At 40.8% G+C, this 20,241-nt stretch overlaps 1 protein-coding gene across 2 annotated transcripts in view; it reads right to left on the bottom strand.

The window, feature by feature from the left end:
• Positions 1-20,241, bottom strand: part of SLC8A3 (solute carrier family 8 member A3) — a 220,630-nt gene that overhangs the window by 40,177 nt on the left and 160,212 nt on the right. Inside the window, exons 3-5 of one of the 2 annotated variants that reach the window (XM_081329600.1) lie at positions 4,452-4,558; positions 2,054-2,132; positions 1,835-1,938 (exon numbers count right to left, since the gene is read on the bottom strand). In XM_081329600.1, coding sequence (XP_081185726.1) covers positions 1,835-1,938; positions 2,054-2,132; positions 4,452-4,558 — 290 coding nt within the window. The remainder of the gene's footprint in view (positions 1-1,834; positions 1,939-2,053; positions 2,133-4,451; positions 4,559-20,241) is intronic. The other variant, XM_081329599.1, reaches the window with a different exon arrangement.

Below are 20,241 nucleotides of genomic sequence, written 5' to 3'. Positions count from 1 at the left end.
AACTTTCCAGCTCAAAAAGAAGGGATTTGGTATTTAAGTTAAATGTCTCAATGCTAAGTAACAATTAGCTGCATCGTGTCTTTGGACAATTGTTCTGTATTGCCCCTTGAATGAAGAATAGTCCGAAATAAAACATAAAAATAATGACAGAAGCAATAGCAATATGCTACTATTATGAATACTTAAGAGCTGTTATTTCTTTGTTTTTCAAGAATGTTAGCTGCATAGTTCTGAAGCATCAATGTTATACCATTTCCTTAAAAAAATAGAAAAACTAAATAATCTGATATTTTGCAGAATGTATACTATGAAGCATTATTTATTTCATTTAATTTCTAAGCATTGTTGTATAGGCATCTTTTTAATGACCTTTATTTGTTGTTCAAATTTTGTGAAGAAGAAAACAAAATATATGAAAATCCACTAGATCTTTGCTGATATGACCCATTAGAGAGAGGAACTGTTATGTAGAGATTCTTGAAACATCCAAGGTCAGCCACTAAATCTCTGGGATCCACAAGTGGGTTAACAAATTCAGGAAAGGCAGCTGAAGACATATTTCCCGAAGCTTGTGGACCTCCAAATATACTAGACTTCTAGAATTTGCAGCCAGCCATGGGCCTTGTGATGAGTGGTTCAATACATTTGGAAGGCAGCAAGTTAAGGTAGATTCCCTCAAAGCATGCTTTGACTTCCATCTTGGAAGTTCTTTTTGCTGACATGCCTGTATGTCTGGAATGGGACAACTAACCCATAGCCAACTCGCCAGGTCAATCCACTGCAGCCAACTCACCGTGGGACAATTCAATGTGGGATAACTGAAGAAAGGGACAATAGAATTACAGCTCATTCCAGCCTTGAGGACGCCTAATTTGAGAAAGTGCAAACCTAAAGCAAAACAAGGTCTGCTGCAATTCACTTGTCCCTCTCTTGAGTTATCCTATGTTGAATTGTCCATGGTGAGTTGTCCTGCAACGAGTTGGCCAAAGTGAGTCGGCTAGGATGAGATGGCCAGGTGAGTTGTCCTAGACCCTCTATGTCTTTGATGACACTCTGAGAAAGTACTTCCTAACATGAGTTCTATAAAGTTGTATTATATAGTAGTTTGGTCTATTTGAAGGTGAGTTGTCCTAGACCCTCTATGTCTTTGATGACACTCTGAGAAAGTACTTCCTAACATGAGTTCTATAAAGTTGTATTATAAAGTAGTTTGGTCTATTTGAAGATTTTTTTTTTGGCAAGGAATTAATTGCAAATATTCTTGGCTGTTACTGTTGGCAGCACTTGTTTAAATCTGACTCCAATATGTACATGTCTATAGCCATATATATTTATATAAAAATAATCAGTAGCTAATATTAATTAAAAGCTGTATGAAGAGAATAAAAAAAAATGACAGGGACCACTGAGCAAAGTTCAGAATTGGGGAGCAAGCTGAAGAGGCAACCATGCAGTTTAACACATTCTTCTGAGAAAAGGACTTTCCATCTTGGTATAAGAAAAGGAGACAAGATTACATCAGAAATATGACCAAAAGGAAAACAGGCAGGAAAAAGGAGAGTAAATAGAAGGGATCCAAATGCATGGAAGTTCAAACAGCCTGTAAGGCACAAGCACTGCACAAAAGGAGGATCTTAAGCTAAGCTCAAAAATGCAGAGATGGGACCGAAACAGGGTGAGAGCGAGAATATAGGAGGGAAAAGAATAAAACTCGGTCTGTGTAAAAATCAAAGAGAAAAAGGCGGAGCAAAAAAAGGTTGTTTTTACAATCTGCGTTAGTTTGGTTTCTTTCTTTCTTTCTTTTTTTTTCTCCCCCCAAAAAAGGATCTCACACCTGATATTCCTCGTTCCATCCATTTCGGTTCACCAAGGACAATGAAGAAATTCTCCTGCCTTTCGTATTCCTCCTCATCTACTATTTTAACCCTTATGGTCTTCCTGTAGGGACAACAAGAAAAAGATGGGTGTACAGTAGGTAGCCTGGTTGGGAGCAAATTCAGAGCAGCAGCAGCAGCAGCAGTTGATACTACTACTACCACCACTACCACCACACCTTCTCACATGCAGCCTGCTTCTGCCACTGTCTTGGTGGTGTTTCACTTGCTTTTTAGGACATATCACTTGGAGCTGATCTTTAGATGAGTTAAAGAATATTAGAGGAAGGAAGGAAGGAAGGAAGGAAGGAAGGAAGGAAGGAAGGAAGGAAGGAAGGAAGGAAGGAAGGAAGGAAGGAAGGAAGAAAAGAGGAGAGGAGAGGAGAGGAGGGAGGGGCAAAGAGTGAGGAAGAGGAACCTGGTCTATAGTGATGGTTAGTGGAAGGTGACCTTGGTAGCACATTTAGTCAAATGTCACATGGTAATAACAGTTTATCAACTGGCTGAACTATGGCTAATCCAGAACAGCCTACAAGTAGAGATGGGACAAGCATCTTTAGTGTATTAGGTAAAAAGCCAATTTTTCTATGTCTTGAACAGCGGGTGGAGAGTGCAATAAGACAGAATTAAAATATCCTTTTAACATACAAACACGCACATGCACAGACTCATGCACAAAACACAGGCCAGGACTTTCCCATCTAGATCTTTTTCTGTGCAAAGGCAATCTAGTTTCTTTCCCCGTACTTGATACAGTATTTTTTTTTATACTGAGAACAGATAATTCATTTTTGCTGACTGAATTGCTCAGTGCTTATGAAATTTAATGATATAAGGTTACGGGTAGAATATAATATAACCATGTGAGTATTGTGCAATGACACAAAACAGACCCTTATAAAAATGAAGTTGCAATTCTATACCCATTTAGCGAAGAGTAAATCCTATCAAACTCAATGGCATTTACTTTTAAATCAACATGCCTCAGACTTGCTCACTTTACTTTCTCCTCTTTTCTTACCTATTTTTTTTAGCATATGAACATGAAGAATGACAAAGAATGAATACTAATGCTTTCCCATTTTTCCTTAGAAGTTACCTGTTTATATTGATTGGATTTCTATTTGAGACCCCTAGCCCAGTTCTAACACAATCTCTGTGGTTATTTTTTCAAGGAATCCTATTTCCTTCAATTTGTAGAAAGTGCCACAAAAGAACTAGATCCTAATGTATGCCTGTATCCTCAAAATATCGAGAAGAGAAATACAACATTAAATTAGCTCTTTAAGCAAAGGAAGAATCTGTATGGGCCACAGCTCTCATATATAATATGCAATGGTGAGAAATCTTGAATGTATTTTTAGAATTAATTATGATTCTCAGTTTTCATGTATAGCCACATGTAGATTGATTGGAGCCATTTTCTGATCAAATCTCTCTACATAGACAATGAAGAAGCATTTAAAAGAAAGAGGTTTTGGCAAAAATAAATAAATACTTGTACGCATTCCACTTCTCCACATATAGTCTTCAGCCCACAGGCTGTTGTCAGCAGCCCCCGTATCAACTGGCCTCACAGACGTCAGGCTAATATCAAAATAAATGTGTGATTCTGAAGCAGCATTCTTTGGTGGTCTGATGAAAAAATATTTTTTTTTTGTTCCAACACTTCATGCAAAATGTCACAGCCTAACTTAGCCTTCAAATTAATCAAACAATTTGTAAGGTTGCAAAAAGTGGGCTGAGGACAGGCCATCTAGAGACAAGTGAGCGTGTTTATACACACGAGTATAAAAGGATGTGCAGTAGTGATTAGCCCATGTGAGAAGACCAATTTCAAATCTCTGTTCAACTATATATATATGCCGCTACTGGAGGAACTGAGCCAAGTCATTATCTCTCTGCCAACTCTATCTCTAAATAAATAGCTTCTAATTAGAGGAAATATTTAGTCCCCTTCCATGGTACATTGAACCGGCATGGATTTGAATTTAAAATGCCAAATGAGTTTATAGGGCGACAAGAATGATTTGTTATAGCATGTTGGTCAACTGATTCATAAAACATCTTGTTTTGTACAGAAAAATGAATAACTATTTTCTTTTGCAAGGCAAGAAACTATTATTAGTGTGCAGATCTTGGGACAATGATAGGTATGCTGAAAGCAGAGTCCTATGTGCAGGTTGAGCTGGAAGACTTCCAATATGCATATAAGTTTGCATCATGCTGCAGTGTTGAGCTCTATAGCCTATTTTTTGTAGTATTGAAGATGGATTTGAAAACTCCAGTGCCCTGTTATTTCAAGAATATACATTGACATCTTTCAGTCACATCAGCACACAAACACACACACACACACAGACACACAGACACAAATACTGCATTTTCAGCTAAACAAAGCACCATCTTGCTAACTTCCATCAGTACCATGTGACAAGCTGTGCAGGTACAGCAGTGTTAAGGATAGAGCAATTGGAAAATAAAAAAGAGGCCACTGATAGCAAGAAAAGAAAGGTAGGAAATAAGAGAAAGAGGAAAGAAGAGTGTTAATGTTAGTTGGGAGAGCCAGTACTACACCTTTCTGTAAACTCATATCCATCATTCGAGGACCCATCAGCTCAATGAAGAAAGTCTTGCTTTTTTCATACTCCTCATCATCAATTACCTTGATGTGAATAGTTTTGCTGTGAATGGAAAAATAATAAATGTCATAATGGGGAGAAGGGGGTGAGCAAGCTGGGCAAAAGAGGGAGAAAAGAGAGATTTTAAATGGTCAAAGCTTACTCACCCATTATGAAAAAAAACGAAATAATTTTAATTTTTATATCCTGGCTGGCTAATCTGGAAGAACATTTGCATATACAATGGAAACAGATTGTTAAAAAATATTCCAGCAATAATATCTCAGATATCCAGTTGTATCTAGAATTCTATTGGCAGCTGTCACGTTTAATTAAAAACAGAAATACAGGTCTGTATTTATACAAGCTGTAGTGTATGCAATGCATAGTGTACATTTAAGGTGTTCTTAAGTAATTTGATGCAGCTTTAAGCATTTTTGCTTTATTAGTATATTAAAAACCATATTATAATCTATCTATCTATCTATCTATCATCTATCTATCTATCTATCTATCTATCTATCTATCTATCTATCTATCTATCTATCTATCTATCTATCTATCTATCTACCTACCTACCTACATATCTATCTATCTATCTATCTATCTATCTATCTATCTATCTATCTATCTATCTATCTATCTATCTATCTATCATCTGTCTAATCTTAACCTAATGCTTTTTTCTTAATAACTGAAAAGTCGAGATATGTATGCTACAATGATTGTGAGAGAATACTTTCCCAACCTACCTAACAAAAATTGTTCTTAAAAGCTACCATTTGTTTTTCAAGCTCCCAGGAGTCATTCTAACATGGAAGACAAGACTAAAATACCTCCTTCCTATCTTCTACAGTCCCATTGCTGCTCAGCCTTCCTCAATGGCTGCTATTTACAGAATAAAAAGTGCACATTAGTTACATATATTTGCACATTGCACTAAGCCATAATCTGGGTTGGGTTTACTGTGGTATATGTACTCATCCATTAAGATGTGTGACCTGTGATTCATGACTAGCACTGATGTTATTACCTAGTTTGGGTAATGAAACACCTGCAAGAAAACATCCAAGCTCAGAGAGCACCAAGGACCCCTCACTGTGATTCATGGCTTCCTATTCAGTATGAAATGACCCACTATACTCTTGGCTTGGAGAGATATCTGCCTCAGACATCCCAGTGGCATTTTATGGTCTACAAACTACATTTGTGCACAGATATGCAGTAGCAAAACCATCAATGTTTGTGGATGCTATTTTTTTATCTTATCTATATATGGTAGTTTTATACACAGACTCCATAATGATTCCAGCTCTGTTTACAAAGTCCCATGAACTTAGCCAACAAACAAAAATAAATACATGAAAATAAATATAATAATCAATCCACCTTGGTGTCCTCAACCTTATGATCTCCTTGACAGAAATGAATTACCATTCCACAAAGTGGTTTGATATGAATTCAGCCACCAATTGCCATGACTTGTTTGACTTTCATACTTCCTGAAAACCAAGATACATTACATTAGAGTATGGTTACATATATTATGTGAATATATCCCTGTAAAGTGTTTTGGTAAAGTGGTTTGTGATTATCTACTTCATTTTCCACATTGGTGGTATTTCCTATGAGTTTCCGAAACAAGTTTCTAACTAGGTTCAAATTTGTTCAAGATGACGACAACAACAACAACAACAGTAATGATAGTAGAGTTGGTGAAGTAGCCGAAGGACCACTCGGGACGACAGGTTACTTAACTAGGATTTATTTTAGAACAAGGCAAGGAACAGAATAACTTGTCCGGCTTTTATAGCTGGCAGCTGTCAGTGTAGTCCAATCAGGATCGTTTCTTTTGGCGCCGCGTCTAGCTGGACCAATCACCGCTGTTGCGTCTTGACAGTTCTTCTTCCCGCATGGTGAGCCGGCTTCGGTATTTTGACAGCCACGAGCTGTCAAATGGCTGCGCCTGCGCCCTGGCGGGGAACTTTGACAGCTGTCAAAGTTCCCGCGTGTTTCCCTGTCAGTGGTGTTTACCTCATAGAAATAGGCGGAATAAATGGTTCTAACTTGTTATTAACGTTTGTACATATACATTACACCCCTTACCCCTCCCCTGGATTGTTTCCTCCCCCTTGTTGGTTGTTGGAGCCGGCCCATTCATAGTCCCTTAAATATGCTGGTGCTCTTCTGTTTCTATTAGAACGTCTTGGGGGTGGTGCGTTGTCGTGTTCCGGTGGTGGTCTGTTCTCTTGCTCCCCTTCCTCCTGATCTGGTGCCGGTATGATGTCTAGGGGAGGTGGGGGTTGGCAGTCCGGTGGGGGAAGGTCTGGGTGGTGTTGTGGTTGTCTTGGCCTGAGCTGATCTATGTGCTGTCGTAAGTTGCCTTCAGTAGGCGTGTGTATTAAATAGGAAATGGGTCCTGTTTGTTGTAATACCGTCCCTTGGACCCATTTGTTTTTGGATGTGTATGATCGTGCCCAGATCATTTGCCCAGGTTTAAATGTACGGGGTGGGGGGGGGGTGATCCGGCTCCGCAATGTAAGTGTCGGGATGCAGTCTGTCGAGCTGCGTTATTAGTCTCCTTCCCCATCTTAGCTCCGCTGGTGTTTTGCCGGTTGCTGTACAGGGAGTTGTATGTTGTGCCATCAGGAACTGGCTGAGTCGTCACTGCCAGTTCCCTTTTACGAACTTTTTTAATGCTTCTTTAGTCGAGCGCACCATAATTTCAGCCATCCCGTTCGTCGATGGGTGGAACGGTGCAGATGTGACCAGCCTAATACAGTTCTTCATAGCGAACATCTGAAATTCACGAGAAGTGAATTGTGGTCCATTGTCTGAAACCATGGTGTCTGGGAGGCCGTGGGTGGCAAAGATCTTCCTAAGGGCTTGTATGGTGGCCCCTGAAGTAGTTTTCCTAAGGGGGATTACTTCTAGCCATTTTGAGTAGCTGTCAACTATTATTAGGAAACTCTGCCCCTGGATTGGTCCTGCAAAATCTAGATGTATGCGTGACCATGGGTTTTTTGTTGTTTCCCATCTATGTACTGGGGCCTGGGGTGGTTCACTTCTTGTTGTTTGGCAGGGGTAGCAGCCTCCCACATATTTTTCTATATCCTTATCTATGCCTGGCCACCACACATAACTTCTGGCTAGAGCTTTCATTTTAACTATGCCTGGATGTCCTTCGTGTAGGGTGTCTAGTGTTTGTGCTATGTTTTTGTCTGGTATCACTACTCTGTTCCCCCACAGAAGGCATCCCAAGTGTGATGACATTTCGTTTTTTCTGTTGTAGTATGGCTGGAATTGTGGGTGTGGATTTTTGGCTGGCCATCCTGTGGTTGTCCACTTAAGAACCCTGTTCAGTACTTTGTCCTTAGCTGAATTTTTAGCTATGATTTTAGCGGAAAGGGGGCAGTCTGGAAGTTGTGATATTGCCAGAATGAGCCCTGCAGGCGCTGGGTCAGTATCCTTGCTTTGAATGGGCAGTCTGCTGAGGCAGTCTGCGTGTCCTAATTCTTTCCCTGGTTTGTGTATCAATTTGTATGAATATGCTGACAAGAAGGTTGACCAGCGCAGTATTCTTGGTGATAGAATCTGTGGGGTTGTTTTGTCCCAGGTGAATATCCCTAGCAGGGGTTTGTGATCCGTGAATATAGTAAAGGGTCTGCCATAGAGATAGTCATGGAACTTTTTTACCCCAGCGACTATTGCTAGTGCTTCTCTGTCGATCTGCGCGTAGTTCCTTTCAGCTTTTGAAAGTGTGCGGGAATAAAAGGCTATGGGTCTTTGGGTGCCATCCTTGTATAGGTGACTTAACACCGCCCCAATTCCATAGGGAGATGCATCGCAAGCGATGCATACTGGTGTGTCTTCTCTGAAGAGTGTGACAGTTGAACTGTTACAAATAATATTTTTTAATGACTGGAAGCTATTTTCATGCGTTTTGGTCCAGGACCAGGCAGTGCCCTTGTCCAGGAGCCTGTGGAGAGGTTCGGCTATCGTGGCTTTGTGGGGAAGGAAGGCATGATAGAAGTTTAATAATCCCAAAAAGGCTTGGAGTTCTTGTTTATTTTTCGGACTGGGAGCTGTTTGAATAGCTTTTAATTTTTCAGTGGTGGGGTGGATGCCCTGGGCGTCTATTTTGTACCCTAGGAACTCTGTGGTTGTGACTCCGATGGAGCACTTTTCTCGTTTTAGTTTGAGACCGGCTTCTCTGAGCCGGCTCAGCACAGCTGACAGTCTGTCAGCTAAGTTTGCTTCGTTTTCTCCGGCGATGAGAACATCGTCGAAATAGGGGCAGACCCCGGGTATTCCTTTTAAGGTTTTCTCCATGATACTTTGGAAGATACCTGGGGCAGCCGATATGCCGAATTGAAGTCTTTTCACTTTAAAAGCTCCGCGGTGTGTGACAATTGTTTGAGCTTCCGCGGTGTCATTTGTGACAGGCAGTTGCAAGTACGCCTGCGTCAGATCAAGTTTTGCGAAAATGGCGCTGGAGCGAATGGAAGCGAGGACGTCCCTCACCGCTGGCACCGGGTAAGCATGGGGGCTTAGAGCTAGGTTAAGGGTCGCCTTATAGTCTGCACATAATCTAATTTCCCCGTTAGGTTTCATTGGGGTGACTATTGGTGTCTCCCAGCTTCCCCCTTCAGTAGGTTCCAGTACCCCTAGTCTTACGAGGCGTTCTAATTCGTTCTCTATTTTTTCTTTGAGAGCAAATGGAACCCTCCTAGCCCTTATTTTTATGGGTTGGATGGTTGGGTTTAATTTTAAGGAGATGGGAGGGCCGGTGTATTTCCCCAGTGTGCCATCAAAGACATCTGCATACTTGTTGCAGACGGCTTCGAGGCTTGAGGCTTGCACTGTGTTTACCCCAGTAATGGCGATGCCCAGGGGGCTGAACCAGTTCAGCCCGATTAGATTGGTGCGGTTTCCTGGAGTCACTAAGACTTCTAGGGGTCCCTTGAATTTTTTGTATTCTACTGCGACCTTAGCCTTCCCTTCTAGTGGAATGGGGGTTTTTTGGAAGTCTGCTAGGTGGACCTGGGTTTTTTTAAGGGGAATTTCCCTATGGCTCCGTTGGCAGATCTCCTGATACGTTTTAAATGATATTAAGGAGACTGCTGACCCGGAGTCCACCTCCATGTTGCAGGTGACTCCTTGAATTTTTACCCTGATCTTTACTTTTGGGCTTAGGCTGTGCACCTTATCTATTGTTTCTACTAGGTCCCCTGGTGTTCCTCCCCTGTTGACATGGGCGGTTGGCCTACCTGGGGGGTTAGCCTCCAGATCATGCACGTTGTTGCGGGGCCGGCTTCGGCACACTGGCTTGATGTGGACGGTTTTGCCGCAATTGTGGCATTTTGCATTTCGGAACCGGCAGCTTCCCCTGGCATGGTTGCCCCCGCAGCTGGCGCAGGTAGCCCGTTGATCATGTCGTGGTGGCGGGGGGTTTCTGGCTCTTTGGCGGTCTGATGTGTCGTTTCTTCGCTGTTGTCGTCGCTCCATCCTGCGTTGTAGGGCCTCTCCGTCTGTGAAGTCTACTGACTCGTCGCTGTCACTGAAGGTTGCGTTTTCGTGGTATACGGTTGCTGGACTTTCCGGTGTTGATGTGGTCGGTTTTTTCTTGTGGTTGTATTCATAGGCCATTATTTCTCGGGTAAGTTTGGCTAGGCTCATGTCGGGCTTTGATGTAAGTTTTTTCTGGAGCCGTTCATCCCTCAAGCCTATTACCACTTGGTCCCGGATGCGGTCTTCTAGGTCAGGAAAACTGCAGTTACGAGCGGCATGCCTGACCCCGGCGATGAAGTCGTTTGCGGGCTCATCCAGTCGCTGCTTCTTCTGGGCGAATTGTACTCGCCAGTACAGCTCTGAGCGAGCTGGCATGTAATGTTTGTTGAGCTGGTTGACCAGGTCCGCGTAGGAGACTTCTGTGATGGGCACCGGGCTGAACAGCCCTACGGCGTCGTCGTATACCGGGGGCCCACTGATGTACAGGAGGGCAGCGGCCTTTGCTCTGTCGTCGGTAATTTTACTGACGAGGAGGAAACCTTCGACCTGTCCCAGGTGTGACTGCCATCTCTCCGGATGGCGGGTGTCGAATTCCCTCACACGCCCGAAGTTGGCCATGTCGTCCGGTCCTGGGCTCGCTCCGTTCGGAAGTTAAAACTTCCAGTGACAGCTCTTGGCCGGAAATTCCCTTCCTCGGCCGTGACTTCAGCTCCGGAGCGATCCCACCTTCGTCGCCAGTGAAGAAGCCGAAGGACCACTCGGGACGACAGGTTACTTAACTAGGATTTACCGGTATTTTAGAACAAGGCAAGGAACAGAATAACTTGTCCGGCTTTTATAGCCGGCAGCTGTCAGTGTAGTCCAATCAGGATCGTTTCTTTTGGCGCCGCGTCTAGCTGGACCAATCACCGCTGTTGCGTCTTGACAGTTCTTCTTCCCGCATGGTGAGCCGGCTTCGGTATTTTGACAGCCGCGAGCTGTCAAATGGCTGCGCCTGCGCCCTGGCGGGGAACTTTGACAGCTGTCAAAGTTCCCGCGTGTTTCCCTGTCAGTGGTGTTTACCTCATAGAAATAAGCGGAATAAATGGTTCTAACTTGTTATTAACGTTTGTACATATACATTACAGTTGGAAGAGACCTTGAGGTCTTCTAGTCCAGGACTTTTCAACCTTTTCACCCATTGTACCACTTTTAGGCTATGGCAACATCCGAGTACCACCAGTCGCCCAGCAAGGTGTCAAAAACTTGATGACCAAAAAAAAAAAAAAGGAAAAAAGTGATGAAGTACAGGTAGTCCTCAACTTACAACAGTTTGCTTAGTGACTGTTTGAAGTTACAATGACACTGAAAAAATGCCCCCCAAGCCACAGCCGAGCAAGACACCTGTCTGCCCGGCCAGTGCGCTCTTCCTCCTGTCCGAGGTTTTAATTGTTATGAGCATTTCTGTTGAGGATTGGCAGTGGGGGTGGGGTGGGGGGTGTTTGGTTTTTATTCCCCCCCCCTTGCTGGGTGGTTGCAGCAGGTTTTGGTCACTTCACATGACCCTGGGACACTGTGACCATCATAAATATGAATCAGTTGCCAAGCATCTGAATGTAAAGCACAAAACCCTGGAGATGCTGCAACATTCCAGCTGATCGGTGCTTCTTCTGGGCTCAGAAGTGCCAGGATCAGCGCTGAGTACCAGCTGAGCCATGAGCCCTGACAGCCCAGAAGAAGTGCTGATACTGGCGCTTCTGCTGAGCCCTGACAGCCCTGCAGCTCCAGCCATCTCTTGCTCAGGCTTGTGCGGTGCTGTCACCGATTCAGCTCATTCCCCTCCCCTGCTACCACTTTTCTAGGATGGTCGCATACCACCTGCCAGGTGCCAATGTACCACAGGTGGTACCCATACCACTGGTTGAAAAGCTCTGTTCTACTCAAACCCCTTGCTCAGGCAGGAAACCGTATACCATTTCAGACAGATGGTTGTCCAATCTCTTCTTTAAAACCTCCAGTGTTGGAGCATTCACAACTTCTGGAGGCAAGTTGTTCCACTGGTTAATTGTTCTAACTGTCAGGAAACTTCTCCTTAGTTCTAGGTTGCTTCTCTCTTTGATTAGTTTCCATCTCTCCCTGCCTTCAGGTGCTTTGGAGAATAGCTTGACTCCCTCGTCTTTGTGGCAACCCCTGAGATATTGAAACTTTGCTATCATGTCATCCCCTAGTTCTTTTTTTCATTAGCTAGACCAGGGGTAGGCAACCTTGGCTCTTTTATGACTCGTGGACTTTAACTCCCAGAATTCCTCAGCCAGCATGGCTGACTGAGGAATTCTGGGAGTTGAAGTCCACGAGTCATAAAAGAGCCAAGGTTGCCTATCCCTGAACTAGACATACCAAATTCCAGCAACCGTTCTTTATATATTTTAGCATCCAGTCCCCTAATCATCTTTGTTGCTCTTCTCTGCACTCTTTCCATTGTCCCAACATATTATCCTTCCCAGGGCACTACAATTGAGCCAGGTACTACCTATATTATACCTGTGCATTTGGTTTTTCTTGCCTAAATGTAGAACCTTATGTTTGCCACTGAATTTCATTTTGTTAGATGTTCAAGTCTGTCAAGATCCTTCTGTATCTTAAGCCTATCTTCTGGAGTGTTGGCTATTCCTGCCAACTCGGTGTCATCTGCAAATCTGATAAGTTCCCCATCTATCTCCTCATCCAAATCATTGATGCAGATTTTGAAGAGTACTGAGCCTAAAACAGAGCTTTGGGGTACCCCACTGAATACTTCCCTCCAGTTCCCTTGACGACTACACATTGAGTGTGGTTGCTCAGCCAATTATGAATCCATTTGGTGGTGATGCTGTCTAACCCACATTTTTCTAGCTTATCTAGTAGTAGGTTGTGGTCTACTTTATGAAATGTCTTACTGAAGTCCAAGTAAATTATATCCACAACATTCCTCTTGTCCAGTAATATTTTCACCTGGCCCAAGAATGCAATAAGATTTGTTTGGCATGATCTGTTTTTGAAAAACACATGTTGGCTTTTGGTTATGATTTTATTTGCCTCTAGCTGTTTGCTGATTCATTGCTTGATTATCTTTTCCAGAATCTTCAGGAGTATTGAGGTCAGGCTGATAGGTCTGTAGCTTCCTGGGTCTGTTTTTTCCCTTTTTTTTGAAGATGGGAATTACATCAGTTCTTTTCCAGTCCTCTGGTAGTTCCCTGGTGCTCCAGGATCTTTGAAAAATGCAGTTCAGTAGTTCTGAGGTCATGTCTGCCAGTTCCTTCAGAACCCTGGGGTGTACTCCATCTGGTCCTGGTGATGTGAACTGGTGGACAGGTGCTCACATACTATTTTCTTGCCTATTTTAACTTGTATTCCTATTTTTTTTATGGTACTGGTTTTGATAGGTTGGACTGTTTTTCCCCTTTTGTGTAAAGGTGGATGCAAAAATGAGTTAAGCAGTTCTGCTTTCTCGCTGTTGCTTGTCACCTTCTTGCTACTTTCTCCCATTAATGGACCAATCATTTCCTTCACTTTTTTCTTGTTTTTTACATGTTGAAAGAAGCCTTTTTTGGTTATTTTTGACTTTGTCACAAACCTTAGTTTATTTTGAGCCTTAGCTTTCCTCACTTCAGCTTTGCAGGCTCAGGCTATTTGCTGATATTCTGCCTTAGTTATGTGCCCCTCTTTCCAATTCTTATACTTGTCCTTTCTGTCTTTCAATTAATCAGACAATTCTTTATGCAGTCATGCTTGTTTCTTTTGAGAGCTGTTATTTTTCTTCTTAACTGTTGTGCTAGACTGGGCTTTTATAATCTCACTTTGCAAAGTTTTCCGAGCTTCTTGGGTTGTTTTCCTCTTGAGAATTCTCATCCATGGAATCCATCCCAAGTACTCACTAAGTTTATTGAAATTAGCTCTCTTAAAGTCCAAGACTCCAGTTTGATTTTGTTCTTCCAGTTGATGTCAGGGTAGTTAAAGTCCTCCATTATTATTGTGATGTGCTTCCTACATAACTTACTTAACTGACTAGCAAAAAGTTCATCTTTTCAATGGTTCAATGCTTATAATGACTTACTGCCTTCAAAAGCTATCAGACAATGAAAGCTAATTACGATAAAGCTGCATTTATGAATTAGAACACCAGCATACTTTCAAAGTGTCAATCCTTTTTCCAGTTATAGCATTATTTTAGCTCCATGTTCTTTCTTTTGAAAATAGCAAAAGACTAAATAATCTAGACTTTTAGATTAATCTACTTCTTATATGTTGGAATTATACTACTAAGAATTCTTAGCCAGCATAGCTTTTTCTGTCTCAGTATATCACTGAGCTGGCTGGTTTATATAGTAATAACATGTTTTGAACTTCTCAAATAAGCACTTAAAGATTCATTCACTCATTACCTTTGATGGATGAAGGGCTGGGTTGCCATAAATAATAACAATTAAAAGGAGACTTTTTATAAATTCCCAGAGATATTATATTCTGGATAGAATTTCTATTTAATTTCTCTGAAAAGCAGTCTTATCTCTGTGGCAACACAGCTAAAATTGATAACGAAGGCCGTGTTGTCATACTTCAGAGGAACGCAGGGTTTTCAAATTTCAAGATCCTAAAACACCTATTTTGCCAATTCAAAAACCAAACTATCTCTTAGAAACTATAAGGAGAGAAACATAGATACAAGATGTATTTTTTTCCAATTTTTTTTTTATCTTCCTGCAGGAATAATATTTCAGAATAACCAAAGTTTTATACTATAGTAGAAATAAATGTAGAAAAAATATATCGTGATGGGGCTGGCTAGAAAAACTCTTGGCTTTTTATCTGGATCAACACATATTTCAAATTATAATTGCAAGTTATTTAGTTATTTTCATGTTGTCAGTATAAAAAAGGAGTTCAGTGAAGCATAATTGTAAGCAATTACCTCTCCAACTACACCTTCAACACTGTCTACACTCCTGAGAATCATCCCTTGATGAGCGTTTTTTAGGATTCAAGATGTTTGTTTGGAGAGGTAGGAACAGAAAAAAATTGATACTGTGAGAAGCTTTCCAGCCTAGTGGTGCTTCCTTAAGATATTTTAAATTGCTATGGCTCATTTAATTGTTGAAGATCATAACTATATTTTAGTATTAATTTTATTTAATGGCTTCTTAGCTGTTCTAAGAGTCTGTGCTGAACTCTATAATAAATCAGTAGGAAGTAAGAATGACTGGATACCTCTCCAATGTGGAAAACTAAAGTGCTGGACCTTTTTAGTTGTTTTTTTTTAAAAAGAAAATGCATTGCATCCTACATATATATGATGACTCTCCATTTGATACAGATGGGACTATATGGGAATTGGACACATTCGTGAAGGAACAAGTTTTATTTATCTATTTATTGAAATGTTTATACTTCATGTGGATCTCAAGATGAGATACAGGTGGGACATGCTTATTGGTTTGATTTTTATTTTTTCTTTCAGAGCTCCAGGTGCTTACATTGGGGTCACCCTTCAAAAGCAGGCAGAGTCAAGGAGAAGAGCCTTTTCTGCTGTGGCCCTATCCCTATGGAACATTCTACCACTGGAGGTGAGAACTGCCCCCTCCCGTTTGGCCTTTCAGAAGGATATTAAAACCTGGCTTTGCCGGTTAGCCTGGGTCCCCGAGGGGGGTGCTTCGTATTTGGAGGTGGCTGATGGGGTAAGAAGACCTCATCTCCATCCCATTTTTCTCTTAGCTCTCTTGGGTTTAGTACAGCTTTTAATAATATTTTAATCTGTGCAGTTGTATGTTTTAATATTTTAATTACATTTTACTTGTTTTATAACTTGTAAGCCACCCAGAATCACCTATAGGTGGCATAAATGTAATTAAAAAAAGATAAATACACAATACAATATTAACACAAACAAAAACCTAGGCAGAGCTCCATTCACAGTAGATCTCAATTTGTCATGTAGGTCAAGAGGGAAGAGATTCCATCTGTGGAACACCCCAGGTGAACAGGACTTTTCTTGTTTCTCTGCATCCTACACTGTTCTTTTCCACTCAGAAACTATTATTCAACTACACATATTGCTGCCCTGAACTGCTTGGGTCACTGAGTTGGCAGTGGAGATTGATTAATTCTGAGGGAATCTAACTTCCCCTCATGTGACTTAGATCTGATGTGGCTGAGAAATTCATGGCCACCATAGACCTGACCCAAGTTCCTGAGCACTGAACATAAGCTGGTGGTTATACATTTGACCTGGCTTTTGTCTTGGGGCAGTTGTAATTATGATCTGAAGATGGAGGACATCACCTTCATTTCTTAATCATAGTTAGATAACTCTATTTACTTTCAGCTTGCTGGTGTTACTGCTGGAAGTTAGCTTCCAGCTGCAATTCAGTATGTTGGTTACTGCCTCTAAATCACTTTAGCTCTGGGCAAAGATCTCCGTTACATCATTTCTATCTACTCTGTGTGTTTTAACAGGATGGAAACACTTTGTGTCCCATCCATTAAATAAATGTCATCTAATGAGTCTTAGGAAGTAGAAGCACATTTGTCTATTGTAGTGCTTTCTATTTGGAATAGGAAACCTTTAGACAATCTTTAAGAACTTGTTTTTCCCCCCAGAGCTCTAAGGTTTATGGTGTTATCACTCAATGGTTATTGTTTGCTGTGATATGTGTTTTCCCCTTTGCCTGGTGGCCCCCCCACTTTTTGTTGCCTCGCTTGTTTAAGTATCCTACTTATTTTAAATATGCACTGTCCATATAATTAGAAGAAAAAAATTAAATGACTAAAGAAAATATACTATATTGACATTTTCTGCTAACCGTTTACTGTGAGCAGAATTTATAAGACAGAGATTTAATCCAAAATGGTGGTTCCAATTTGAAATGTTTAAGAGATAGTTAAAATAACCAAGCTGTTTTAAAATATGTGATTATTTCAGCCACATTATACATCTACAGCAAACAGCTAATTAGGAAAATACTTATCTGTGCTAGCCTTTACCAACTTGCAGTACAACAATGCTTCAAACCAACTGGACAACTTAATCATTGTCCTATGTAATTGACCTTCCTAAATTATAGCTGAATAGTGTGGCTAAAGTAACTTCCTATTCCTCATAATTATCTTATAATTGCAAGCTCAGATGATGATTATGGACAGAAATGGAAGTGAAAAGGTTTACAAAGGGAGGGATCTTAGTACAAAGACTGAAAAAAAGAGAAACCCACCAAAAGTTAATGAAATTAAAAATTAGGAAAACAGAAACATGAGCTTTGCCACAAAAGTCAAAAGAAAAAAAATGGAAAAATGCGAGTGGAGATGGGAATTATTTTAACCACTTATGATTGATGAGAATGTATTTGTCCTTAACTGGCAGTAAGGAGGAGGCAACACAAAATTAATAAACAGTGTGATTATGACTATAGCTTTCTTGGCCAACATAATGAAGAATAGACCTATCAATGGCTATAGTACTCTTATATAAATTTAAAAAAATCACGTATAGCTCTAAAGAGCAGCTGTTGGGACACACAATAAAAGAGGTTATTCAAACACATCTGGCTGTTTGTAAAAAAATACTGCTTTCAATAAAGGCATGTAATTATCAACTGCACTACCGGATAGTTACTGGAAACCAGATGAGAAATCAACTCCTAAGTAGGCTAAAACTACTTTAATTGAGATTGGCTATAATAACAGAATATGACCTTTCTCATATCTCAGTGAATCTGGTCAGTCTCTTCCTAAGCCACTTTTGAATATTATTTTGTTTCTCAGGGCTTTAATAAATGTTTCAGCCCCCTTTGCATATTTCTTTGAAGGTCATCTTCCTTACTCTCTGTAGTGATTGTGTGTTTGTGATGCTGAGGGAAGGCATATGCCATGCTTTGCCTTTTAATCAAATGCTGGGTTTGCAGTCCCACCACCACCATCATCACCACCAAAGGACAAGATTCATACAAAGAAGGCGGAAACAAAAAAATAAATTTGATTCCATTTAATATAAAATGACTTTTAAAGTACAAATCATTAAGTACAATTACTCCCATGTATGTATTTTTGCCCCTGTTTGGTAGTAAAAATTCCAAGAATGCATTTTTGCATTCCTGGTGTGGAGGGATCTTGGACTGATCTAGCAAAATAATTTCCGCAAGCGAAAAACCATAATTGGATCCAAACTTTCTTCATTATGAAGCCTACTGACAATATGGATTCAGTAGCATCAACAGTTATGACTTGAGAATTTAAATTCTTGGGTGTTTTATCTTCCAGAGTGTGTTTCATGTCTTAAAAGAATATCAAACCTTGAAAATGTTCATTTGATGACTAGATGAAAGTACATATAGCCATTTTCTTTTTTTATCACTAGCACCTGGCAGAGCTCATCTAGCAGAATATGAAGACCCATATCCCAATATTCTGGGAAAATGTCAGATTAACATGAAAGCTATGACAAACACACTCTGGTAGAGAAGAACAGTGGGACAAGCTGAGCAATTAAGCTGTCATAAGGATATCATGACAGTCTTTTGAAGTTAATGAAACTGGAGTGGATTAAAGGAGGGATGTATTATTGTTATTATTATTAACCGTTTGCTTGACAGGTACATTTGCCCTAATAAAAACGGAGAGGTCCAAAGGGAAGCTGGACCAGTTTAGTGGCTCCTATTTGCAAGTCTTCAAATTCATCTACTTCTAAGGCTGGGCCTGTTGTGTATTTGTCATCCTCCCTGTCTCTCTCCATCTGTAGCTTTTAAATTTTCCTCAAACAGCACATATCCCACCCAAAGCTCTAACATGGCAATCAAAAGCATGGAAGGTCTCCCTAGAGGTCCGCTGGGATAGGGACTCAGAAATGATTCATCATAGCTTCATGACATTTCTTTACTCTTTCACCCCTGAGGCAGACAAAGCTTATGTGTGCAAACTGAAATAAATGTCTTGAATGGAATATTGACTCTTTCGTTTTCTGGTCCTCAGAAATCAAAGTCAAGTAATATGGGCTCCTTTTATTAGCATACAGGAGCAATAATTTCTACAAAGTGGTGAGCAAAATCAATTCAGTTTGGCCAGGTTGGAAGTGGGAAAGATACAGAAGAGGTAATAGTACTCTCTGTCCAATACATTACAGGTAGTCCTTAATTTACAATAGTTTGTTTACTGACCGTTCAAAGTTACAATGGCACTGAAAAAAGTGACTTATCTCCTTTCACACTTACAACTATTGCAGCATCCACATGGTCACACGATCAAAATTCAGATGCTTGGCAACTGACTCTTATTTATGATGAATGTAGTGTCCTGGAGTCATGTGATCCCCTATTGTGGCCTTCTGACAAGCAAAGTCAACGGGGAAGCCAGATTCACTTAACAACCATGTTACTACTTTAACAACTGCAGTGATTCACTTAACTGCTGTGGCAAGAAAGGCTGTAAAATGGGGCAAAATTCACTTAAGGACTGTCTCATTTAGCAACAGAAACTTTGGGCTCAGTTGAGGTTCTAAGTCAAGGACAACCTGTAGAAGGATGCCATCCTGAGATAGCAAAGACTACATACGCAAGGAAAACAAACAAGGTACTCAGTAAGAGAAACAAAAGTATTATTCTGTCATGCCTGGCAAGAAGATAAAGTGATTCCCTTCCCAAACACACCTAGCTGAAACAGTAACGCCTGGAGTCTCTTTCTTGATTTTGGACATCACTGTATATATATTTCTGCAATATGTCATGAATGCTCACTGTGAGGCCTTCCTTGTACACTCAGAGAAGGAAGGAAGGAAATGCCAGGAGGAATTAGAGCCAAACCAGGTCCCAGTTCATGTTACCAAAGTTTAAATGGCATTCATCAATATAATCTAGTTGTCCTTGTTTGGACAGGATGTCAGGATGTCTGGAGTATCCTGATGTAGCTTAGCTCACAGTAAAATCATTTCAAGAATTTGGGGATTTGATTGTAGATGAATGGTTTTTGGTGGAAAGAGCATTTATGTGGTCATTGACCAGTACAAGATGTTTACAATAAATCACATGACACACACTAATAACATTTAATAAAATGCCATGTAAATTTTAGCGTAGTTATACATTTAAAAACAAATAGTGCATTACAAAATGGAAAACGAAGGAATTAATTCGTTCTGGAAAGCCTTCTTCTGTAAGTTCTCCTATGTGTTAACTAACCGAGATTCCTGCTCTGGAGTTGATGTGGTGTGAAAGTCTGTGTGTTGCTATAGAATA

Source organism: Vipera berus, assembly GCF_964194415.1.
Source record: "Vipera berus genome assembly, chromosome: 1".
In the NCBI taxonomy this organism is placed as follows: domain Eukaryota; kingdom Metazoa; phylum Chordata; class Lepidosauria; order Squamata; family Viperidae; genus Vipera; species Vipera berus.
Note: the sequence above shows the minus strand (reverse complement) of the source record. Positions and strands in the feature narration are given on the sequence as shown.